The sequence below is a fragment of the Fopius arisanus genome, unplaced genomic scaffold (genome assembly GCF_000806365.1).
Source record: "Fopius arisanus strain USDA-PBARC FA_bdor unplaced genomic scaffold, ASM80636v1 scaffold00013, whole genome shotgun sequence".
In the NCBI taxonomy this organism is placed as follows: domain Eukaryota; kingdom Metazoa; phylum Arthropoda; class Insecta; order Hymenoptera; family Braconidae; genus Fopius; species Fopius arisanus.
The window spans coordinates 1,022,359-1,048,854 of record NW_011887752.1 but is presented as its reverse complement, the minus strand read 5'-3'; the positions used below and the strand labels follow the sequence as shown (position 1 = coordinate 1,048,854).

Sequence of the window (26,496 nt, the reverse complement as noted above, 5' to 3'; positions counted from 1 at the left end):
TCCCCCTTCCCCTCCGACCCCCTCGCATTCAAACAATTATGACTCCCACCGCGAATTAGAGAATGAATGAATCATCACAAGAATCAGCAGATACATTTAAAAAATCATCATTCAATATAATAATAATCATTTAGGGAGACCGTAAAATTTTTTGGATGGTTGAAATTTTTTCATTTTTTCAGTTTTTCATTTCTATCATTTTTTTTTTGGTTGGATCATGAAGGAAAAGAGAATTAAAGACTTGTATGAATAATGGAGTGCGATGGGATATAGACCTGGAGCATGATGGAAGCCCTGTTTTTGAAAATAGCTTATTAGTCAGATGCGTTTGAAGAGATCTAGGAGAAAACTGAAGACTTTTGATTTTTATCCACTTGGAATATTAAAAAATTCGAAAGAGGCTAAATTGGATTTTTCAAGTTGTAGTTGTTGAACATATATAAAGTAAGAATATTAATATAACGAAAGATTGAAGCTTTGAGGAATAAAAAACATGTAACTGTATTTATCAAAAAAGAAAGTATTTAGTTTATTTATTTCACATAATAAACAAATTCAAGTACGTGCTGCTAAGCCGATTCATATAATAAATTTCAAATTCAATTGAAAACCGCATCATTTTAAGAAGCTATTGATGACGAGGTTTTTGGTTTTCGGCAGACTTTGTTACAAAAGCCAAATTCAAAAATCATTTCCAACATTTGTATTTACAATTGTCGGATTTGAATTCTGCAAAATAATTATGTAACACCGAAAAAGCATGGAATTGATTTTCTTACTTGACTGGTAAATTAGGCTGCCTCTTAGGGGAAAGAATAATTAGGATTTAAAGTTGCCGGAGATGATATTTTTGTAAAAGTGAGAAATGTATTTTCTTTCTAAGATTGGCCTATAGAATATATTTAGAGTTGCAGCTTGTGAATGAATCCAAATGCGGGATGATGGTGCATTGTATTGGAGCAATAACTTCTCAGTTCTCCCACCGGAGTTTCAAATGAATTAACTAAATTGACTGCGCACGAGGAATTCGTGACCGAAGCGGACACGTACCTCTCGGCAAATCGAGTTATGTACGAGAGACATTGATGGATCGACCAAAGGAACTCTAAATTAATTATTTAAAGGAGTACGTAATTCATCAGTCGCCTTGAATATAAACTATATGAAATTTCCAATATCATCTTAATTTTCCACTACATGAGTGCACTATAACTTTTTTCTTTAAATTTCAATTGAAGATTTTCGTACAATTTCTTATTCATCTTGAAAATTCAAGTAAATTATCGCATAATTTTTCAACATTTCCAAAGTTTTCATGTGGCGTGTGACGTTAAAAACACTAAGTTACTTAAATATTTTATTTCTCAATGAAAATTCATCAAGTAATTGATAAAACCGTCAAAAGTGTTAATTTTTATTGAATTACTCCGTTTAAACTTATGAAGACTCGAGAAATATCCCGAATCCTATAATTCAAAAGAATTATCCAGAAGATTTAAGGAAATTTGGCAATATATAAAAAATGTGCATTGCCCCTTTTCTTTATTGTTGAAACCACTCGAATCTACACGATTGATTTACATCATCAGTAAAATTCAATTACCTTAATTACTACTTACACTCTGTGCACAATTTTCGCTTGGAAATTACATAAACTAGTAGAATTGTTATTTTGCCCCTTTCATAGAGTCAATTCCTCATTACATAAAGAGTATCTCTAAATCTAAAAGAGATAGCGTCATTTTCATAATGAGCTTTTTTGTAGCCCTCATTTCACCCTACAAAAGAAGTCGGAAGTAAAATTCCCTTGTCTCCCTCACATCCGGAGATATTCCTGGAGAACAATTCCACTTGTTATCTATTCCCGTGAATTAACCGTCGTATCCGAGAAAATTCATCCAATTTTGTGACACTTTCAAATATTCCTTTCAACGGGAAAATTGTAATGATTAAAACGAGTAATTATCCCTGTTATCCCGGAATAACCGACAAGACAATGGAGCTTGAGCTGAATGGGGAATATCCCCCCAACAAATAAAATGTAATTGTGGAAAGATCCAGGTTTTCATTCTATTCCTGATGGGCACGTGCACCTTTCGACAGCAGACACGAGGCTCTCCCTCCCCTACATATTTCTACCTCCCCCCACGTGTAAACAGCTGCCGGAAGTAAACATCTGTCCTTCTAATTTTCGACATTTTTCGCGCAAAACCATCGACGTGATTTTTTTAATTGATCAGCTCTCCCATGTCATTGGAATCGTTCGAAAAAATATATAGCTCATTTTTTTTTTATAATTATTTTATCGTCAATGTTTTTTTTTATGAATTAATTGTACTCTTATTTATATATATATATATTTATTTCCAGATGTATACCCTTTCGGGTCTTTACATTAATTGTACTCTTACTCATTAAATTGAATATTATATTTGCATGGCGGTTATTATTGTTAACGAATTATTATTTCTCTTGCAATTCCAATTTTTTGTCAATGGAAATGAAAAATTTGGGGACAGAAGGATGAATTTGCCGTTTTGGTTTTCGAATTTCAAAGGAACACATAATTTAGGTATTTTTATGTAATTTCGGTTGACATGGTAACGAATATATTGTTAAATATATGCCCGTAACATTTTCCACATTTTTTGTAAAATATGAAATTAATTGATAGCTGATTTTTTTCATTAGAAAATAATCATTTTACCATGATTTTTTACGTGGAGTATCTTTTCTTTTATTAAATTGAAAAAGTTAAGGAATGTTTAAGGTTTTTTTTTGCAGGTGTTAGCGATATAAGAATTGCTTGAAATTTTAACATACCATTTTTTACGCTATAATAGATGCCTGTATAAAATTTGAGATTTATTTACAACACCGTTTTGCGGTTATTAATTATTAATGTTTTCAATTAACACTGCCTTTTATGGGAAAAATAAAAATTTCTGTAAATATAGTCAAAAATATAAAATCCTATTCTAAAAGGAACACGCTTGACACAATCGATTATCTCGAAAATCTCGAAATCATGAAGCCACGATTCCTTATTGGTCCGTTTAAAATGGCGCGAGATTACAAAGTTGTAACAGATTTTTACAGAAATCGTTTCATATCCGCGCGCTGGCGCGCGGTACGGATTCTCGTTTTGTTAAAATTTGGAAAGTTTAGTATTGAAGCCGATATCAAACGATGGTAAAAATTTCATGACGATTGACTAAAATTTGTTTTCATTAATTTTTTTAAACAATATAATATTTATTCATAAATCAAATACAATATAATAATTTTCTATGGCTATTACTTCAACTAATTAACGTATTGAAATATTAATTGAAAATTAATTGCGATAAATATAACGAATTATGGAAAGGGTCATAAACTTTTGTTTTGACTATACATGCAGAACATCCTTAAAAGGAATTTTTTTCCAATTGTCTTTACGGATGATTAATCAATCAGTCCTGATCCCTCACTTATACTAATTGATCTTTCAAGGTCAATATCGATAAACCCATGTTTTTTCAATTATTTTTCAATGTAATTTTTCAATCACATTAAATTTAAGGAATTAAGGATGACAGGTTTTCAATTGGAACTTGAAAAATTAATGAAATGAAAGTGAAGAATATTCCAGAAATGAAAAGAAGAAACTCTCTTAATTAGCTATTTAATTATTGAAAAATAAAAGTTTTCTAGCATGAAATAAAAAAAATAAATAATTTTTTTACCTGAAACCCGACTAATCCCAAAAATTGGTGAATGTAATTTTAACTTTTTAAATTGCTCTTAGGGAATGAAGGAATATTTTTGTGGGGATGTTACATGTTTAATGGAAAAAGAATATAAAATATAGAAACATAAATGGAGCAGATGTGAAGAATAAGCTCGTGCCGATGCGCTGACCCTCGCAACTTCAATATAAAAATATATCCCTTAATTCCATAAAAAATTGATAGTTTTGATCGACATCAACTCTTCCGCTCGTCACCCCCGCAGCTGACGTGCAACTACAATGTAAAAAGAAATCTACCATCTGACGGTCGAGACTGGGCAGCTGTTTCTCCCAGGAGGTGAAGAAAAAACGCCGATGAGGGAATCGAAAAGATCGAGGAGAAAAAATTTCCAAAGCACACCTTGAGTGCGGGGATTACTCAGCAGGATGTGTGGATTACGATAAATTATCGTGAAGGGGCTCATCAATAAATATTTGAATATAATCCATTGGAGGAAAATTCAAAGCCCACATCCTGAAGAAAAAAATTTCATTTCTTTTTTATCTCTTTTTTACGAAAATATACTGACTTCGATTAAGGGGAGAAATGGAGGACTCTACAAATTTCAAATTCGAAATGATTCATGAAAGAAAAATGAGGAGTAACAAAAAATCGTAATCTTTCACCAGAAAATAGATGAAAATTCCCTTTGAAAATCCTCGGAAATTTGACAGACTTGAAAATTCAAAGAGTTTTATGTCTGGATTTCTCAATCTTCAGTTACGCTTCCTGAAATAATTCCACCAAAAATTTACATTTTCAAGATTCAGTGACTATTTTAACAACTATCGAAAACCATTATTCAACTTACAAAAAATATATATTCATTTTTAAATTAATTTTTGTTCATTGAAGATTATTAACATTTTGCACTTTTATTACACATCGATTGATTGAAAAGCTATTGATTTTACATAAAAAAGCATCAGCTTGCTTTTCTTAAGGTGGTTGTCGCGCGACAGTCTCTGTAAAAAGTTTATCCGCTGTAAAACGGGCCAGTTTAGAACACAATCTTTTAGCGGTATATAGTCTCACTTGATTGATTGCATTGTGCATGGACAGCTAAAGCATAACTATATATTTTCCATATTAACTATTTTCAATTATATAAATTTATGAATATATTCCGTAAACCAAACGGTCAATCGATTTGATTTTTTTTTCTGTATTTCCTCCCACGATGTATATTCCACGTTTTTTTTTATTTCTAAAACTGTCGAGCCGTTGATTTTAAAAAAATTCTAATCGGCAAAACTCCATTTAAACACGTGTTAAATCACTCGAATTTCAAAAATTTATATCTCAAGTTCAAAACGGTCAATTGCAAACGGAGAAGGCTCATTTTGTTGCTAATTTTTCAAACGATTCACCATAAAATTGTTAACGAAAACTGTCGAAAAAAAATTCTACGCGACAACAACCTTAAAGTAAAGTTCATTCACATTGTCACCACAGACCAATAACGTTCTGCATAAATCCATAATAAAAAAAGCGTAATTCAAGTTATCGCATTTTACCACTTCGCTACACAATTAATTATAAATATCTAAAATTTCAAAAATCTATCGTTCACGAATAATGCTAGATCGTCTGTTTTCTGACAACTAGCTAAATAATTCATCACCGTAAATTCAATAATTCAACGATAAAACGAAATATGTACGATTATTGTTTTAAAAATCTTCATTTGGCCAAAAGCTATTGGTTCTATGGTGAAGTATAAAAAGAGCTTTTTTGTGGAAAAATCAATGACCTCCGAAAAAGGCCTCTAATGTTTCCCTCTAAAATCGATAGTTTTTTAGATAAATCGATATTTATGAAAACCATTAAATTGGTTGGATGAGGTTACGAGGTTTGAGTAAAGTTTCATGTGGAAAAACGAATCCTCCGGTTCTAATAATATTCCAAAACTCAACGAAACTCCTCGGTTGAGTCAATCTACCGTTTTTCAAGAGGCAGATGCATGGCATGTGCTACGGGAGAGAAGCGACACCAGATGCCCCATTGGCGTCGAAAATCTCCTTTTGAAAAACTCGTGGAGTTCCTTTTCCAGCCATCGTCTCAAATTCCCCCTTTCCCCCTCAAAAAAAAATTCGAGACGTCCATCTCAACCCCAAATTCGTTACCAATAATTCCTGAAAAGAACAGCTTAAACAATAAGAATTTACCATTTTTACATCCTAAAGATCAAGTCAAAACCATCTCACTTGTCATTTAATTTATTCATCAAATGTTTATTTATCTACATTAATTTATCATTCATTCATCCGGATGTTCATGTAAAAGTAGCAATACAATTACATCGTAATGAATCATTATTATACATATTTACAACAACCAAAAATTCTTAAATGATAAAAGTAATAAAAAAAATACCTAAATTCGTTGCAGAAATTGTAAAAAAATTATTCGAGTATGAATTTTGGTCTTTTACAACTTCTCTGAACTGCATCATCAACGATTGATTATTAGAAATAAAAGAGCATCTGTTGAAGAGGTTGAGTCGTCGACGAGATGTTCCTTCAGTGGACAATAAGAATATGTATTTCCCTAAAGTCCTTCGTTACGTACACGGAGAGGTTCTAAAGTGATAAGTGACTTGATGAGAGCTATACCTAATTATAAAATTTATTTTTTATTTTTTAATAAATTATAAATTATAATAATTTAGAATGCTTTTTTCAATTGTTTCTGCAACAAAACTTTTCTCTAATCCTTTTTCTCTAATCCTTCGATTCGTCGAAAATGCGCCTGTAAATTTCTTCATTTTTCAGCCTTTTGTTTTACTTCTTTTATTTATAGATTGAAACCAATATAATATCAATATAATATATTCATATTATTTTAAAAGTTTCACTGAAAATAGAAAAATTTATGAGAATCGTTTTCCTCGTGAGTCAATAGTTCCATTACGTGCAACAAGAAAAACCTTTAATTAACTAATTAATTGAGCGTTACAAGAAAATAGAATAATTCAATTAACAAAAATGCACTAGCTGCAATTTTCATGGTATAATTGATTTTCCCTTTTATGCTAACTGTTCTTCACGCGGCCATTGTCTCTACGATTGTTTTCCGATTTTCGACCAATCGATTATCGACGAATCGGCGTTAGGCAAAATGGCACTGGATCAATGGTATCCGTGAAATCTTATCTAACCCTAACTTCACTTACTTATACAATTATTTTTCGAGATAATCTCACAAACATAAAGGCCGTGACGTCACACATAACGAATATCCCTAATTGTCCATAACCTCAACCTGCAGCTCCCTCCGTGTACGGAGTCCCTCAGGTATCCAGGGCCAATCTCAACGATCCAGTCGTCCTGACACCTGACACCATTTAACCTAAAAAAATCTCAAATTCACGTGGCAAACTGAGAGAACGCTCGGTCCTTTTGCACCTCCAGATGACTCTTCAACGAGAGGACCTTGGGATGTTGTGGAGGAAGTCCCTCGACCTCAAGGAGGTATCTAACAGCTTCAGTAGCACAGGCCTCCCATCCTGCGCTCCAGGAGCTCACAATATCACCCGATAAAACCGAATCCTCATCATTTTCCTCCTCCTCCCTCGTCTCCTCGAGTCTGCATCTCTTGTTGGTGATGTAGCCGTCGCAGCTCGTTCTCAAGGCCACGTAATGAGGATTAGGTCTAGAGGACACGATTTGTTCGCTTGGATTCGAGAATTTTTGGGAAAATGATGAGGAGTTTTGACTGCTCTGGAGAATACCTTGGGCAGGATTCTCCTCTCCAGACACATCCATCTGTTGGATTTGCTCCTGGAGGTCGTTCAGGGGTAAAGGATGAAAGGATGTGGGCTTCTGGGTGTATTTTAACTCTTGAACTAGAGAGGTTGCCAGCTGGTGGAGAAATCTCGAGTTATCAAGCCCCTCGTCGTCGAGATCAAGCTCGACACCCTCGTCTTCTGAAGAGTCTTCATCCTCATCAACACCCAGGAGAGTTAGGAGACGTTCCGCAGCGTCTGCAACGCGAGGTATTTGTTGTTTATGCGCAGAAAAAAATTGAGGAGTGGGGATAAGTAAATCGACGCGGTTACACTTTTCCTTGACTCTTCCGCATATCTCCGTAAATATCGAGTTTATGATGAAACGCCAGAAGACATTTTTTATAGAGAATTTCAAGATCTATAAAAAACGCTCTTTAATATTCCCTACAGAACTCAATATTTTTCGAGATAACCTGAAAAAACGAGCATCGAGAACGAAATAACCACATTCCTGGAACTCCAGGTAAATAAATTCAATTTTGCGAACTTATATTATTGATGTTGCTTTTTTAAAAATAATAACTCAATCAATTAAGCAACAATTTCAATTTCTTATAAGAATATTCAGAATAAAAAAATTGTAGATGAACTTACACAGAATTTCTCCCATCCTCATTCTTCTGAATGATTCTTAACTAATCCTTACACGTCGTCAACATGATTTCTCTCATAAACTTCTGGATATCTAGATCTGGTTCCCAGGAACAGGTATAACTGAATGTGTTATTGAACCCCATAGAGTCAGTCTATAGAGTGGATTGGAGAAAAAAAAGATTTCGTACCCCTACCTGATTCGAGGGTTGCATCGGTCAGTTTACTCTCTCTCTCACTTCAATTCAACTGAGCTGGATGGTGGAGAGGGGAGGTATATAGACTCGTGCGAAATTAAGAGGGCCAGACTCAACGTAAAAACGGATAACAGGTAATTCCCATGGGTGAGTTAGTGGAGCAAAATTCCCATGAGATTCGAATAATAGAGAGGAAAAATTGTTTTTCGTCTGGTCCAGGCGGATTCTGGATGCTTTACATTCATAATCGTTATGAATACCACGATTTGATATTATAATAATCAGAGAAAAACCTCAAACTATAAACTTAATCAAAGAAAATGGTCGTAAAACCGTTTTCGCAGGCAATTTAATTCCTGCCATATTATTTAAATATTTATCTGACCTTTTCTCTAAAATCAACTCATTACTGAGATAATCACCCTTTTGAAGAGTCCGGAAATGTAAATTTTTTTTCAAATATCGAGGGAAACGAAAAAAATTACCACACGTGGAAAATCTGGGAAAATTACTGTCTCCACAGTTCTCATATTTCCTGAGAGACGAGGAATATTAAACACCGTCATTTAGGAGCGGTCGATTTCACTCAGACCGTTCCACAGTGATTTTTTTTCACAATTTTTTAGAGAAATTTCCGTATTGATAGAAAGGGCATAGAAGCGTTCATCCATAACTTACGACAAAAAGTCGACGAGAGTTGTCACCGTGAATCCATAATTTTCGCGATAAATCCACAATCAGGAAAAATCCTCCTTTACTCGCCATGTCGCTGTCAAATCCGTAGTCAACAATTCAATTTTAAATAATCCATCAATTATAAATTATTAGACTTGTCTTTTTCATGAGATCTGTTGATATATCTATTTGTCCACAATAAAATGAATGATTTATCATGATAAATTCAATCGTAAATTGGTAAAGCAAGATAAATCGAATAAAGTAGTTTTATTGATATCCCATAACCGTACGGTCGAAGGAAAATCCTCAGAGGACCTCTTTCGCAACAAATTGAATTCCCAACAGAAACATTTCTCTTGCCATTTCTCTCATACCTCTGGAAGATCTCGGAACTGTAATGTTTCATCTAAATCTCGAGGAAAATGGGAAAAATTATGAACACTTATGGAAAATCGGGGGAAATGATGGTCTCCAGAATTCTCACGTCTCCTGAGAGACGGGGAAGATGAAAAATCTCACAGAGAAGGGATCGATTTCACTCTGACCCTTCGGAAACGGATTTTTCCCCATTTTTTAGTGTCGGAAAATGCTCGTATTGAGAGAAACATCGTGAGGTCATGCTCCACGACCTTTTAAAGGTGCAACAGAGGGTGAGGAAGAGGACAAGAGGGTCTCAAGGGGTGAGGAAGAGAACCAGAACCAGTTTCTAATTTTTTCTAACATAAAAAATATATATATTGAAAGTTATATAAATCTAAACTTATATGCATTTCTTCATCTTCGCACATACTAACCAATAAATAATGCTAATTTTAAATAATAATAGATGGTAATAATCAATAACGTTCGGGAAGGGATCGTAAAAGGCTACATGAGGCTATCTGGCAAATTAATAATAATAATAAAAGTAATAATCAATAACGATATGTATATCAGAAACGATATTGTACAAAATATTCAAAAATATTGTATGATGTTTCATTTAGATGTATTATAATAAATTTGAAATTGCATTTCGCGTGATATTTAAATGCAATATTTGTGCAAATAATATTGTTTTTGTGAAAAAAAAGAAGATTCTTTCGATACTTGAAAATAATAAAAATAATTTGAAAAGGGTACAATTTGGAATAACTCACCTCGAATGTTGGGTAAAGAGTCGGAAATCTGACAACTCAGGTGTACGAGTTCGTCCAGGCCCTCTCCCTCACTCCCGCAGTCCATCATCGTGTCCTGAATCATACAGACAATTGGTTTATTACCACTTGGAGATATTATTAATTATAGAACTGTTGGGCTACTCCCGTAATTTTATCACGGAGTAATAAAAGTGCCACAGTTCTTGGAGTATTTTCCTGGGCATGTATGAACGTTAATTACCCCTGGGAACCCACGGTAATTGATGAAGATTGGAGAAATTTATGAAATTTCGTTATGTATTTTCTAGCCAAGATAATCCAACGTTAATCCCGTGATCATTCACCTCTCGGAGGAACTCATAAAGAATTTTAATTAAAACTCCTCTGCCTCCTGAAATTCCAATAACTCCATATACTGCAGTTATTTTTACCCATAACCCACACCTGTCCCCCTTGTAAAGTTCGTAGCAGTTGGCCCGATGAGTTTCACAACTTCAATTCAACTGAAATTTCAAACTTCATTTAAGTTCCATAAATACAACATTCACTACTCAAATACCATTTTCCTCTTACTCCGAGGCATCCACGAGAACTAACAATGAATCTAAAATCTTATAACTGAATAATGAATCGAAATGAAGAATCGCTGAAATTTTAATAAGAAATTTCCAAGTTTCTCCATCCAATCTGTTGAGTCCCATCAATCCACCCTAACATAGATTATTTATTTATTAAATTCAGTGCACTCTTGATAACTTCTTGGAATTTCAGTCCCAGAGTCATTTGAACTTCAATTATATTTCAATTAAAAACGGTCATTGAATATCTTGAACCTTTTACTTGAAAAATCATTCATTCAGTAGATTGAAAATCCAGGGCAAACTATTACTTTAATTTTCAACTATTTTACGGTTTTTCAATTCGTTATCGACCTGAAAATTAAATGAAGACATTCAGCGGTTCGTCAACGACGAATTTTTTGAAATTGTACGTTTTTTACTTAGAATTTCAAGTGGAATTTCTCAATACTAGTTAAATAGTGAAAGATATAAATCAATTTGACAGTTTAGTTGAGGTTCAATTTATCTAAAAAACCATTGATTCTAGGCGACAATATTAAAGGACCTTTTTTGTCAGAAATTTAACCAATTCAAAAAAAGGTCAACGACATTATCCTCTGGGTCCGATAGTTTTCGAGATAAATCGATAATAAAGAACAAAGGTTAATTCGATTTAATTCCTGTATACCGTTTGGCTGCTGTATTAATCATAATTAATTGAATTTTTCATGGTTCATTACTAATGTATTTATTTTTCCATTCCTTGACAGTAAGACGGCAAAAAGGAATAAAAATATATTCAAGAGCATTATGAGAGCCAAAATAGTTTATTTAAATAATTTATTAAATTTTATGTGAAATTGTCAGGTGCTTTATGTTATCGATTACTGCCCACTTCCTGTTAACTATTGAGGTTTGAAAGAGGCAGAAATTAATCCGCAGTGAAAAGCTCTGGCGAAATCGGCTAGTATTTTTACAACGGCATTGCCCGGAAAGAAAAGCTTTTATGAGTAAAGTTTATGGTGGAGCATTGCGAGAAATATTGAAGTAGTTTAATTCCAAAGTTTCACAAGGAGAATTCCATTTATTTTTATTACGAGGATGAAGAGCTACGCAGCGCTTGGAGAGGGGAATTTAATTAACAGGGACGGGACGGAAGGGAGACGGTAATTATCGTTGAATTATTCCACGAGATGCAATTTAATTCGTTGTTGAATGAGTGCAACGAAATTTTCTCTGCTGGATTCGCGATTATCTCGGAAATCGTTGATTTTAGAAGGAAAAGTCGTTGAAACTTTTCATAGAACACGAAATTCTCCGTAAAAAGTTCCTTTGACATTTTTCCTGAGATCCAGTAGTTCACGAGGTAATTGCATGATTACCGAATATCGAATAAAATCATTACTTGGCAAATCGTCTCTATTAGTTTCGCGATTATCTCGGAAATCGTTCATTTTAAAAGAAAAAGTTATTATACCTTTTTTGTAAAGAAAAACATTATCCGTAAAAAGTTCTTCTGACATTTTCCCAGGATCCTACGCGTTCCCGAAGTAATTACGGTATTACCAAATACTTAATAGAATCATGACTTGAGAAATCATCTCTATTAGTTTCGCAATTATCTCACAAATCATCAATTTCACGGAAAAAAGTGATTAGAATTTTTTTTAGAGCGTGAAATTCTCCTTAAAAAAGAACTTATGACATTTTCCCCGGAACCTACTCGTTCCCGAGGTAATTACGAGATAATTGTTTGATTACCAAATACCGACTGGAATCATGACCTACGAATGGTCCTCGTTGATTTGAACGATTATCGCGGAAATCAGTCATTTTAGGAAAAAAAGTAATAGAAACTTTTTTGTGGGGCATAAAATTCCCTGTAAAAAGTTCCTTCGGCCTTTTTTCCGGAGCCCACTGGTTTCCGTGATAACAGCCTAATTGAATAAAATCATTACCTCAGACATAGCGTCCTCCATCATGTCATTCCCCCTCATGTTTCATCCTCTCCCCCTGGACGACAATCAACGTCTTGTCTACAATAGCAATATTTGTCACCAACTGCTCGCCCACACACAATTATGCAAATCCAAGATCCTCCAGACAAGATTTTACTCTCTACTTTTCTCATTTATTCAAGAAATCATCTCGAACTGTCACTTTGTCACGACAGCTGAAAAAAACTTCTGATCCCTCAATTGCCCTCACACACGTCAAAAAACAAATCAAAGACAAATCCCTAAGAAAACTAATTATCCAGTAATCCAATGAATTCAATTGAAAATTGAGGTTAAAGAGAGGAATTTTTACGAGTTCAAGGTTATCCTCTTTTCCATAATTTTTCACAGATCGAGACGTCGGGATAATTTCCCCTTGAAGATGTCCTGGTGAAGGTACTGGGGTGAAGGCATAATCTAACTCCCAGGATTAATTGTTTCGACAGCTTCATTAATTTTAAATTAGCACCGATTTGCTGAACACATTTCACTTTTCCAAAAGTTTTCACTGTTTTTTCTGCTCGAGTTTGCGTTTTTGTATTCTTTAGGGGCACAGAATGGCCGAGGCGGGGAGGTGGAAGGTGTTATTTAATGGGAGGGGGAGGTGATTTTTTTCGGGAATTTTCGGAATTTTGAAGTTGTTAAATTTTCACAGGTGCGATCCTCCGAGCCCGACGGCTCTTGGCGAACTGACGGCTGGAGATGAGGCACTCGTGTCAGAACCTATCGCCGACACCAGCGCCGCCGGTCTTTCACCTTTTTTTCATTTTTTAAAAAATATTTATTTATATAATTGCGTATTTATTATCTCCGCTCCTCTCTACATTTTATTCTCCATTCCTCTCTCATTTTAGCTATTTTTATTATTTATGATACCCCAATCCTTTTAGTAAAGTTTTAGTAAATTAGGTCTTAGGTGAGCCCTTTCATTAAAAAATATTATAAATTAACGAAAAATATAGTTTTTATGTCCTCTACATTATTCTTATTCATTATTAAACATTTCTTGAAAATTCAGGCACAATCATTTGGAGTTACAATTATATGAATTAGAATTTGATTTTTTTTATGGAAAAAAAACGTTCACTAAATTATTTAGTTGTTTTGCAAATGCAGGAAAAGTGGATATTCCATATTGAATAATAATTGATTTGTTGGTGAAAGCTTGAATTTTTGGGCTCATCGTGAACATTGAGTATCAAATACTTTGAATTTTCAATATTTACAATGTTGGAGAATTAGGAAAATATTTGGAAAATAATCTAATTGGCCAATGAGGGATTCCAGAGAACTTTCGGGTCATTTTTTAATTTCAAGTGTAATTTTCCAACATTTAACATTATTAAACACTTCAAGACCAAATTCAAAGAAATTTTGATATATTCCCGAATGTCAAACTCAAAATATGGCATTTATAATCGATCATAAACCGCAATTCGAAATAAGCATAAATAATCGAATTTTATGGAAATTGAGGATTATAATATGTTCTAGACGACTTAGTATTATTAGAATGAGTGTTTAGTGCTTAGGAATTTTGAAGTATGGCATTCGGTAAATTATCACTTTTTATAATTTGGAACTTTTATAAATTATTAAAAAACGGTAAAATCGGAAGTTCAGGTATTTTATGATGTATTTCAAGGATGTTCCACAATTACTTCTAATAAAAATTCACGTTTTCGAAATTTTTTGACAAATTATCGATGAGATTGAAGTAAAAAAATGGTGGTGCGATTATTTTCACGCATTTTCTCCACAGTTTTGTGATTCTTCTTTTAAAAAAAAAATTTAGAAAAAACTGACAAAAATTTTCGGACCCCCTCGACATTTGGTAAGCCATTAAATAATGACAAAACGCAAAAATGTTATGTTTTTTTACGCCAATAACGCAATAAGTTTGCCAGAAAATGGAAAAACCCTCAAATTCAGGATGAAGGGTTGGAACGAGATGACTATTGAACTTGAGGATGAGTTTCTGATGCAGATCTTAGCACCCTGAGATTATGAAATCGCTGTAAGTCTCTCATCCAACGAAAAATCGGCATGAGAAAGTTTAATCGATACTCTGCACTCCGGGATATTTGCCGAAGAGAGAAATATTGCAATTGCAATATTTAATTGCAACACTTAAGTGTCTAACAAGATGGGTGCCGATGGATAATTAATTTACGGCTCGTCCGATCAATTTAATGCCCGACTCGTGCTCGATTAGTGATTAGACAAGGGAAATTAGAGTTTGAATTCCACCCTGTCCTTTCCGTTTTCAAGTGATAGAAGAAATAATTAATGGGAAGTTTTTCCTCATGAAACTATTCGGTTTCTATTTTCCTCATCTTTCTTTCGACTCTATTTTTTCAAATGAACATTATTTTGGAAATTAAATTCTCTAAGGGGAAATGTTAGAAAAAATTATTTTTGGAAAATTTCAAGATCTACAAATGAATGAATCTTATTTTTCATTAGGGGGGTGTTCTACCCCCATATATAGCCCAAATTACCGGATTTTCATTATTTTTTTGCAAAATTACGAAGGGATTGCCGTGAAAAAATATTATATAAAGGTTTTTGCGGTTTGTCAGTATTTAATAACTCACGAAGTGTCAAAATGGTGCGAAAATTTTTCTACGTTTTTTTCTTAACTTCCAAAAAGAATCTCAAAACTGTAGAAAAAATGCATGAAAATTATCGCACCAGTACAAACCTCGTGAGCAATTAAATAATGACAAAACACTAAAATTTTATATTTTTTCCCATCAATCCCATCGACAATTTGCCAAAAAAAATTTAAGAATGTGAATTTCGAATATATGGGGGTGTGGAACATCCTTAATACAAATTATTGTCAAAAGATTTCGCAAAAGACCATATTTTGTTGTTAGTTTTAATGATGAAATAATGATGAACTTTTTCGAAATAAATCTTAGGGAATCGGAGGATTTATTGAGAATTTTCGAATTATTTTTTTAAAGGATTTTTTTGAGGAATTTTGTAGAAAAATAAAATGGATTTGTTGAAGATTCATCAGATTTCTTGGCTGGGATGGCTGTGGGTAGTGAGTGGCACGATGTGCCTCCCCAACAGCTGCCATTTCACCTGTTCGATATATTATTTAAATGCCTCACCTGCCTTGATCTCAAGATACGCGACGATAGAGCCCGTTTCCTTCTCTTTATTTCCCAAATCTCTTTCTCTGATTTCGTTAACAACAAAGGAACGGATGAGAGTATCGTAGAGATGATGATTTGGTGTACGGCTTCATGATAACTCAGCTGTGTCTCCAATAAAGTCATTTTCCTCCTAATAGAAACGAATCGTAGAAAAAAATACCAATCCTAATCTAGAGTTAGAGAGTCCTAAGAGGACGATGGAAATATTTTTTCTTTGTTTTTATACTTTTTGTTGATTTACAATATTGTGTCGTTTATTATTATCTGAAGGATGTTTTGCTGGTATTTTGTTATTTTTCCTGTTTTTCTGAGATTTATTAAAAACTATCGATCGGATTGGGATATGAAAATATAGCGTTTGTCCGTTCCATCATGATTGACTCTTCCATAAAGTTTCATCCCGATACACTAATTTTTGTAACTTTTCACTAAAATTTAATAAAAAATCAATAAATTTTAATGAAAAATTATAAAAATTGGTGTATGGTAATATTGTAGCGGGCAACCGCTATATTTTCATATCCCAAACCGATCGATAGTTTTCAATAAATCTCAGAAAAATAAGAAAAATAACAAAATACCGGCAGAACATCCTTAATTTCGCCAAATAAACGGTTAACTAATGCAAAACTTCGCTGTTTAAGAAAGGTGAAAGTTCTCTCCAAAAATCCAAATTGAAATTTTGTTTCATTTTTTTTTATCTTTGGGATCTGTAAAAATTTTATTACCAACAACTCAGAGAATATGATGTAAAATCGGCGATTGGTTGATGTAAAGTTTAAATTTTGGAAATCAAGTCACTCCCTCCCCGAAGAGTCTTAGATCAGCCCTCAGGATCGAGAGTGTAATTTTTTTTTCTATTTAAATTTTCATTATTATCAATTTAATTTAACAGCGCTGTAGAATTTCAGGGTCAACAGCGAGTACCTAGTTTCAGGTTGCATATACATATGTATTTTTGTTTGTGGGTATAGTTTACATTCTTAGATTTTGTCTCTGATCTTGTCATTTCGAGGACTTTGATTGTTTCCAATAAAACATCGTGGGAATTCAGTGAGAAACCCATCTGGTAATTTTCCATTGACAGTTTGTCCCTTATCTCTTCGTGGTCTCTACAGCTGAGGAGTATATACTCCATTCTAAGAAATTAATTAGAAATTTTGATTTTAATAGGCCCTTCAAGTAATCATCATTCTTTTAAATCATCTACAAGATGAATGTACGTAGAATCAAGGGTAAATTTGGAAAAATTGAATATCTGGGGAAACATGTAGATCCGAGCTCAGGGGGAAACCCTAGAATCTCAGTTTTGAGGCTCTCGCGGCCATAATTATTAGTATTGTTGGCTTCCGGATGGATGCTGTTTAAAATTTCTCAAGCAAAAAGCTGAAACCAAAAGCGGCATCCATCCAGAACCCAACAATAATAAACCCCAAAATTGTTCCTCATTTTTGTTTTTTTTCTTGTGTCTAGAATTCTATTGTCATCTATGAATTGAGTTTATACAAAATAATATATTATATTATATTATTATGTGTATTATATAATATTGAAAATCAATGAAAAATTATAAGTTATAGAAGAACAACAACAATATTCACAATATAAACATTACCATGTCTCCGTCTATGAGTAATTTACATCCAGACTGCCCATCAATTTAATTTTCAAAAGTACACAACAGCTTCAGTCATTCATTAAAAATATAAATTCAAATACAATTTATCTCTCAAAACATTGAATATCTCAATATCTCACAATGAATTTGTAGTCTGAAATGTACAAACGTATAATCGATACAATTGTTCGAGAAAACATATTCTATCTCTCGATAGAATGGAGTAATAGATTGGCAAATTTTTTTCTAAATTAAATTTTAGAGAAAAGAAACTTAAACTTTAAACTTTACACGGAATTATCCTCATCAATAAAAAGGACCCTCCGTTCGTTACCGTAGAACAGAGGGCTCCTTTTTGTGATGAAATTGGTTAATTGATCGATGTCCCTCATTCCATGAACTCGATTCCTGTGTCTCTTCTGGATAATCGTGTGACGGTCGCCTCCTGACAGGAGAAACGATGGAATGACGATTCTGTACCACTGGTCGTCCCTGAGGTCCTCGAATTCAGGCACTTGACATTTTCTGCATCGAACCTTGACATCTACAACCCTGGAGTAGACTTCAGCTGTCAGGTTATAGGTGACCCTCAGACCAGCCCAAAAAACGTACGCCCGATTGGGAAATTTCGTGTCATTGTAGCCAATCGCAACACTCACTTCCAGGGTCTGTAAACAAAATTTGTCATAACTCAGTAAGTTGTGGGTTTACGAGAAAAAGTCATAAGACGATATTCGTGGGAAATTCAATTCTCCAAAAAAAAGTCTTATGTCGTTTTTCCCCACGTGCAATCATTATCAAGATAATCTACGACGAATACCTCTCGGATGTCCTTGCCCAACATTTCCACGGCATCCCACATGTTCTCGAAGGGCTGAGCTACCACCACATCACCGTAAGTGATGACTCCACTGGCCGAGGAAATTCCAGCCCTCACTCCACCTCCATTCATCACCGCGATAGCTGCGTAGCTCCAGAAGCTCTTGTTCTCCGCCTTTTCCACGAACTAAAAGTCAAGGTAAAAAAAATTATGATGATTAAAAAATCTGAACTAACGAGTGATTTCTGAGGAAATTTATAAGAAGCTTTTTTGTAGAGAAGTTGAAGAGCTAGAAAAAGGTTCCTTTGAAGATTTCTCTGGAAGCGATTGGCTCCGAGATAATCCCAGGAGAAGGAACTCACGCCGTCGATCATCGCGTCAGTGATCAAATTTCCGATGTTGCATTCACCGATTCTGCAGAAGTGACGGAGTTCTACTCTGGATTCTCCTACCACCTTGTTGCTGAGTTTATCCACCGCAATCTTCCAGGGAGCTAGAGCTTTCAGCATGTCGGGATCTTCAGGAATTCCTGCGTCCAGGAGAATCGGGTTCCCGTCCCAGTCTTCAATTTCACCCGCTTCGTTGAACCAAACTGTCAAATTTCCGACATATCTGAAGAAGAGGTGAAAATAATATCACTAAATCCATCACATTTTCATCATTTAACAGAGTCTGCGGTTAATTCAATAACAAAATGCGATACAATTTATCATCGATTGATTTCTGATAAAATTAGATCAGTTTTTAGGAATATCTCCGATTCGAACGGAGATATGGCAATTTTCATTATAACTTTTTTTGTAGCTCTTAATTAGTTTGTGAAAAACAATTTTAATGAAAATTTTGATATCGGCCTTAAATTTTGAGATATTCACTTATAACTGCCCAAGAGTCAAAACGGGTTTGAACAGTTTCCCCCTAAATTTATCAAATTTATCTCAAAATCTAAGCGAGACAGTAAAAATTTTAGAATTTACCGTTTTTTTGTAGCGCACAATTAGCACAAATTATCTGTACAAAAAACATTCTAATGCAAATTTTACTAGCAGCTATAAATTCTGAGATAACCATAAAAAATTAACTCGAAGTCGACATGAAGACTTCAATTACTTTAATATTGGATTTATTGACTTTATCTCCACATCTAAGATGGATATCGAGATTTTTATAATAACATTATAGAAAACAATTATATATTTATTTTATTCAATTACCCCAATTATAGTTGAGGCGACACTTGACCGAGCAATTGTACAATAGTTTAAGTTATGATCAAGATCCCAACGAGATCTCAAGTAAAAATATATTTTTCATTATGCTAAGGTAGACGGTTTTTGCGACTACATCACCTAGAGTTACTTTTCACTGTTATTTAATTAACAATTAATTTGTGAAAACCAGACCTTCATACATTAGACATGTTCAGGCGGTTTAAACACAATGAGGTACATCAACGAGGTTTTAATTGAATTGCCTTTGACTTTTTTGTCAACCTTATCTTTGCATCCTTTCAACATTTTTAGTGCCTCTCGACTAGTTCCGTAAAGAAGATTTTAGTGAAAAATTCCATCTTAGCCTTCAATTAAAAATATCTATTGAAAACTAGCCAATTTTTAGAATTATTTGGATGGTTTTACCGCTTTATTATTGAATTTATTAACTTTGAATTATAGATACGACTCACTTGGTAAATGCCGCAGCCTGAACTATTAAAACTGTTCGGAATGGGTTATCCTGGGTTACTACCACCGGATAAACATCTTCGGGCGTATCAACAAATGGCGGTTTATCACCTGGAAATAAATTCAGTATATTATTCTCTTCTCAATTTTGCCACTGAACAAACACATTAAAAACTATCTGTATCGGAATCTGTAGAAATCTCATTGAACTTTTTCGAATAACTCAAGCTTTCAGGAGTTTTGGAATATACTCGGATTTTTAGTGAGATTCCAGAAAAAAAGAAGTGAATTTAAAAAATTAATTAGAAAATTTAGCGCTTTCTCTGAGAAATTCAAATTCTACGAGAATTCTCTTGAATTCCCGTTAGAATTCAATTTAATAATTTTTTTTTCTGTTTTATATCTATAAGATATTTTGCAACTTTATCGTGTCATTTATTTATGGGATAGTTGCTAAACAATATCAATAAATTGATATTTTTCTAGGGAAATTAAGTATAAACTTTTGCCCACGATATTTTTTTCCATCAATTATATAACAATGAATTTTTACAGAACAATTCAATTCTTCAAAGAAATTTCAAAACAATTTTTACCAAAATATTTTAAAGTCCCACCAGAAATTCAACAATTTCTAAAAAAGGCGTATGATTTTTTCAAAGGTTTCTCCACGTTTTGCTTTATTGTGATTAAATTATTGAATGACTGTTCAATGATTATGAGAAAATGATTTGTCAAACTGATTCACGCAATTGCGCATTGAATTCACGTGACAGTTGAAGAATTAATAACTGTTTCTATCACAACCACTATTTTGCGTGCTGATAAAAAATTGTCATTGAGGATTTAGCGCGCATGATCAATGACCAAGCGATTTTCTCAATTGTCTCCGGCTGTCGAGAATGCTGGACATTGACTAGATGAAGACGATTGACAGAAAATGAAAATGATAATAAATTCCGTGAAGAAGACTTCCTGGAAATAAGCTTTCGGAGAAGAATGAAAATAGTATGAAATTAAAAAAAAAATACCTGAATACAAAAATGTGTGAGAATGTCCACCGACGATAACATCGATCAAAGGACAATTAGCGGCCATTATCCTGTCGACGTTAATTCCACAGTGGCTCAGGACAATTATTATATCGACACCCTCTCTCTTCAGCTTCTCCGCCTCTAAGTTTACGGTCTCCACTTCATCAAGAAATATCAACTTCTCAGTGCTGGCTATGGACTGCAGGAAGATCATAATTGATGCTGTAATTAAATCTTCACGCATGGAAAAATTGCATGGAAAAATGTGGCAATTCGACTGAAATTGCACAGAGAGAAATTTCTAATAATTTATTCAACGATTCATCAACAGCTCATCAACTATTTCATGACGCTTTGTCATTTTTAAAGTTGAATGGACATTGTGCTGTCAGACATTTTTACTAGAACAATTGGAGTAAAAATTGCACAATACTGAGGAAAATTTACCATTTGTCGCGCAATTTTCATTCATAACTCAACGTTATGTAATTTTTATTCAGATTTTATGATCAGAATTGCTGAATTACTATTGTTGTTGAATTGTTGAAATTTCTTTCCATCTGGTAGATTTTGTCAAAATGTTTTTATTGAAAATGTCAATTTTTTACAAAAAATGGGAAATATCGTGATTTTTTTCTGCAGAGTAACGAAAATCTGTTCGAGATCTAGTGACATATTTCAAGAGTCGATAGAATATTATGAAATGTGATAATATGATAATGAATGCAGTCATATGATGAAAAACTGTTGAATATTTTAAATGAAATCATTGAAAATGAAATAATTACATTTTTTCTCAAGTTCCTGTGCTAAAATATCCTCAACAAATTGGCGAAATTCCGTCGTGCCGTTTTCGCCAAAAATATGACGTTAAATTATATAATTCCTCCTAGAAATCATTGCGTCACTCAATATGACGGCTACAGAATTTCTAGTCATGGAATTCCTAGTGAATGCCCATTGGAATTCTATCAACAATCAAAAAAGACTTTCAGACAATTAATTTTTGCAAAAGACTTACTGGTGTTCCCTGGAAAATAACTCCTATCACCCCGATTTTCTTGCCGGCTCTCGTTATTATTGTACTGTTTTTCATTAAACCCTGAAAAATTAATTAATCATTTAATGAATAAAATACTCAAATTTGGTATTTAAAAATTAATAGAGAATTAAAGTTGCGTGGTTGAAATGAATTCATCATTTCTAAAACAAATGGATTCATTCTTTCGTTCAACAAAATTGAGTTATTGAAAATGAATAATGATTAATTTGGAAAAATTAATAAAATTTGTTGTTAATTACCTGCATTCTTGGTTCATGGGTGTAATCAATGTTAGTAACAACCACTGGTGCTTCGACGTTTTTTAGAAAAGGCACGAGTCCGTCGATTCCGTCGTCGAACTCATGATTTCCAATTGTCTGGACAATTAATCATAGATTAACAATAAAATTCGGTGCAATTAGACCTCAGCAGATGGATAATTTATGCGAAATTAGTTGTCATCTAAACTGCTTCAACTTCTCCAGTGCATTACGCGCTTCCCCACAATTTTCCACAAAAATCAAGTATTCACAAACACACAATATTTATTGGTATATGTATCTACAAAATTTATAAAAATTTCCGCACATATTAATTGTATAATTAACTACATTTATACTCGTAAATACATAATAATTCAATAATTTCATGAATTGTACTTCATAATTAACTTTGTGAGGATAAAATCACCGAAAGCCGCGTGATAATTTGGAAAAGTAGACGATATTTCATTATTTTTACTGGCGGTTGAAAAATGAATTCCAATAAAATAACTTATCATGCTAAAAAATTGTAATTTACAGAAGTAATTTTCGGTCAATGGATTGAGACAAATATATTTGTATATGTAATTACCATGGCATCATGTGGCAACATGTTGAGGAATACAGCAGTGGCATTCCACTTGTGGACATTGTACCAAAGTGTCCCCTGGTAATGATCTCCCGCATTGAGAAAAATAGAATTGGGTCCTCGCTCCTCGAACAATTGTTTAATTGCTGTTAAGAGCCGAGGAAGGCCACCAACGCACTCCTCACCTTCGTCACGATGACAAGTACCAGCCCATGGGCCCACTTCCTCGTACCTTCACAAATTCACAAAGACCAAAACACAAAAACCATTAACTCCTAACAATTAAATCACCATCACCGCTTACTAAAAATCACTTGAGATCGAAAAATGCTTCAAGAGAATTTATTCCAAAAATCTCCAATTTTTTCTATTAATTATTTTTGTGCTTGATCAACATGAATTCTAATTTTTGGGATCGACACACAAGAGCAATAGAAGCAATAGAAGCAATAGGAGCAATAGAAGCCCAACAGAATTCTCATAGAACTACAATAGAAATTCACTGGAATGTTGTAAAGAAAGGGTGTATTTTATTGTTGTAATTTTTTGTAGCACACTTTTTTAACTTTTCAATAATCACGACAATTCCACTAGAAAAACAGCCTTCTATAATTTTTTATAATCTCCCTGAGAGTTCACCAATGACAATACCACTAACGGCCTTCAACAAGAAAAAATTATCCTCCTGAGTAATTCCTTTCTACCTCCATTCATTACCTCTTGTCATTCGAGAATGAACAGTTCTTCAAACCAGGAACAAGTCTTATCGCCTCGTTTCGCATAATTAATTTAGCAGTTCCAATAATTTTTTAATACTGAACATTAACAAAGTGGACCACCACTATATAGACCACGTTGATTATGTTTAACTCCATAATTTTCTACAATTTCAAATAATAGTCTGTACTACTCGTTATTTCTGTAATTAAATTCGCTGGTGAAACGACGAAGACTATAAATTAGAAGGGGAATTTCTTTTCAGAAGACCCTAAGGGGAATAAATCAAGTTGTTTAATGAGCCGCTGATTAATTGCCATTGTCATAATCGGATCTTTTACGTTGAATTCGACGACAAGAGTTCCTCAACAAATCTTTTTCAAGTGGAATTGTCGCGAAATAATGTTCCAAGTGTACCGAATTCAATTTACTCTTTCTTTTTTACTAAATTTAGAGCAAGTGCCACTCTAGTCTGAGAGCGAATGAAAGAATTTCTAGTCCTTTTCGTTTCGAATGCCTCGTCGAATCAAAGAAGACGGAATGAAAGAAATTCCAAAAAAAGAAAAATTAGTTTATTCAACAATTCCAGCCTCCGTCTACTCGTGATTTCATTCTAATATAACTAAATCAATCGCAGATAATAAATGCATAATGCCATGAATTTATTCTGTTTTATTAATATACTTTTTATTCTTCTATTTTATTAGATTGATCGTTAATAATTAACATTTAATTGAGTAATGATTTTTGTGATCAAATAGTTGAATAAAATATTATTGAATTCGTAATTAAGTCAACGCCCAATATTATTGTTTACTCATTAGTTAATTAAACGAAATCCACTCATCGGATCTTTTGGTTTGACTCTGGTACTGCCATCACGAAAAATTCAACGGTTTTGCTCGTGATTTGAATCGAGAGATATTTGAAATAGTTTGAAAATTTGGATGGCCTTCGCTGGAAATAATTGAGATAATTGATAAATCCTGGGAATTGTTTTTTCGTTACCTCGCATGAAAGTCATTTATGTGGATAATGGGAAGCTCGAAGAGATCAGTTCTCCCTGGATACATGACACCTCGACCAGTGAACCCTCTGGATGCACCAACGAGTCCCAGGAGTATAATAACAATTGTCGACATCATCATTATTCAGACGACTCTGGAGTAAAAAAAAATTATAAGTCCCTGAGTTGATTGAGTATAAAGTTTCATTATATTTGTACTTTATTTAATTCAATGAAGGATCGATGCAAAGAGCAATTGCAAAAAAAAAATCAATAGTCCAATTCATTTATTTCATTCATCCCGTTAATCAATTAGATATTTATCAACTTTTTTTTATAAATAATACATAATAAAATAAATAATTAAAGAAAAATAATTAATAGAGGTAATTGATTAAATTAATTGTTTTGATTAAACTAAGCAATTCGATTAATTGATGATCTTTTATTGTTTGTTGATAAGAAATGTTGATAAGTTACCAAAAAATGTTGGTACATTTTTATTCTATTCAACTTAATTAACGGAGGGTGCACTCAGGGTGATACAAGTAATTAACAAAAATCATCAATACCTGAATCTATTCACTAAAATCAAGTATTTAGCGATTAACAATTGACAGTTAGTTGCATAATTACTCCTTTACGCAATCTCCCCATGAAATATAGTTGAATCGATACCAGATAGTCAATGCGTGATACGATGAATCCATTAAACTATTAAATTATACAGTAATTTAAATTACTTAAGTTAATTGTTGAGTGCATTAACTTGATGAAAAAAAAGGGAGAAATAATTGATAATTAACCATCAATAATTAATGAATGAATGATCTTTTATAAAGTGTTGTTCAATTAGTAGTTGCTAATTAATTGAATTAAGACAATGTTTTTGTTGAATAAATTTTGTTACCGAATTGTTGGTGTTTGCTACAATAGCATCAGCACAAATTTAAGAACAAATTTTACTCCATGTTATTTTAACTTGTATAAAAAAACTAAATATCCTTCACTGATAATTCCGGGGTGTAATTTGCATCCTGCTACAGATAAGATAACTCGTTAACTCCCGCGATTCAAATCTCGATGAAATTACCATAATCCACTCCATTTAAATCACTTGATTATTAATTAATTTTTTTTTAGTCTTTGGAGTGGCGTCAGCATTATCACGATCACTCTCATGCATAATGCCGACTGAGGAAGAATGAATAATAAGAAACTTACGTAGTCTAACTGATGGAGTTCCACGGAATCTCCACAGCGAAAATTAAACCAGAATTATTGTTAATTGTCGTATGTCTCTGCAATAGCCAATTGTCGACTGACGATTACACGGCGCACGAGGACACCTAGTATTGGGGGAAAAATGAGGTTGAAGTGACACTTGAGGTAATACCGGGAGAATTATTAAATCCTTCAAATATTTGGAATTTACCTTTTTTTTCCTCAAAATCTCGAGCTTCAGAAACATTCCACGAGGACAAGGGAGCTCATTATTTCACTACAAAGTACATTTTTCCAATGACAAATTTAGTATGGAGTGATAAACTAGGATAAGTGCATTTTTTTATTTTATAGTCTTCTAGCCAATATCTCGGAATTGAAGGAACGATGAAGATTTTTTTTGCAGATACATTTTATGATAGAAAAAGATGAGGGGTATAAAAAGGTATATATGAAAATATCTTCATGCTCCTGCGATTTCGAGATATTTTATCGAAATCTCTGAGAAAAGCCCTTATCCTTGTTTTCTCAGAAAGTACATGATTATGTCATTTTTCTAGTGAGCAATTGAAAATAATTGAATGACTTCGTGAAATACTGAACGAA

General features: G+C 33.4%; 2 protein-coding genes across 4 annotated transcripts in view; both read right to left on the bottom strand.

The window, feature by feature from the left end:
• Positions 1–6,003: 6,003 nt before the first annotated feature.
• LOC105263155 (uncharacterized) lies at positions 6,004–13,400 on the bottom strand. The gene is made up of 3 exons (XM_011299185.1): positions 12,687–13,400; positions 10,169–10,262; positions 6,004–7,758 (listed from the first exon to the last, which is right to left on the bottom strand). The coding sequence occupies exons 1-3, from the start codon at positions 12,723–12,725 to the stop codon at positions 7,142–7,144; spliced, it is 750 nt and encodes a 249-aa protein (XP_011297487.1). The 5' UTR covers positions 12,726–13,400; the 3' UTR covers positions 6,004–7,141.
• A 3,233-nt stretch (positions 13,401–16,633) lies between these two features.
• Positions 16,634–26,496, bottom strand: part of LOC105263154 (apyrase) — an 11,564-nt gene continuing 1,701 nt past the window's right edge. The window contains exons 2-12 of one of the 3 annotated variants that reach the window (XM_011299182.1): positions 26,102–26,167; positions 25,891–26,015; positions 24,669–24,821; positions 22,947–23,175; positions 22,352–22,468; positions 22,071–22,151; positions 21,047–21,248; positions 20,018–20,126; positions 18,696–18,945; positions 18,334–18,519; positions 16,634–18,181 (exon numbers count right to left, since the gene is read on the bottom strand). In XM_011299182.1, coding sequence (XP_011297484.1) covers positions 17,801–18,181; positions 18,334–18,519; positions 18,696–18,945; positions 20,018–20,126; positions 21,047–21,248; positions 22,071–22,151; positions 22,352–22,468; positions 22,947–23,175; positions 24,669–24,808 — 1,695 coding nt within the window. In that variant the 5' untranslated portion in view covers positions 24,809–24,821; positions 25,891–26,015; positions 26,102–26,167 and the 3' untranslated portion in view covers positions 16,634–17,800. The other 2 variants (XM_011299183.1, XM_011299184.1) reach the window with 2 other exon arrangements.

Excerpts from the sequence above, each read along its gene's own strand:
- LOC105263155 (XM_011299185.1), bottom strand. The coding sequence starts at position 12,725 with ATGAGGGGGAATGACATGATGGAGGACGCTATGTCTGAG. Across the intron at positions 10,263-12,686 it reads TGGAGGACGCTATGTCTGAG|GACACGATGATGGACTGCGG; the intron begins GTAATGATTTTA and ends TGTATGATTCAG. Across the intron at positions 7,759-10,168 it reads CTCTTTACCCAACATTCGAG|ACGCTGCGGAACGTCTCCTA; the intron begins GTGAGTTATTCC and ends CTCGCGTTGCAG.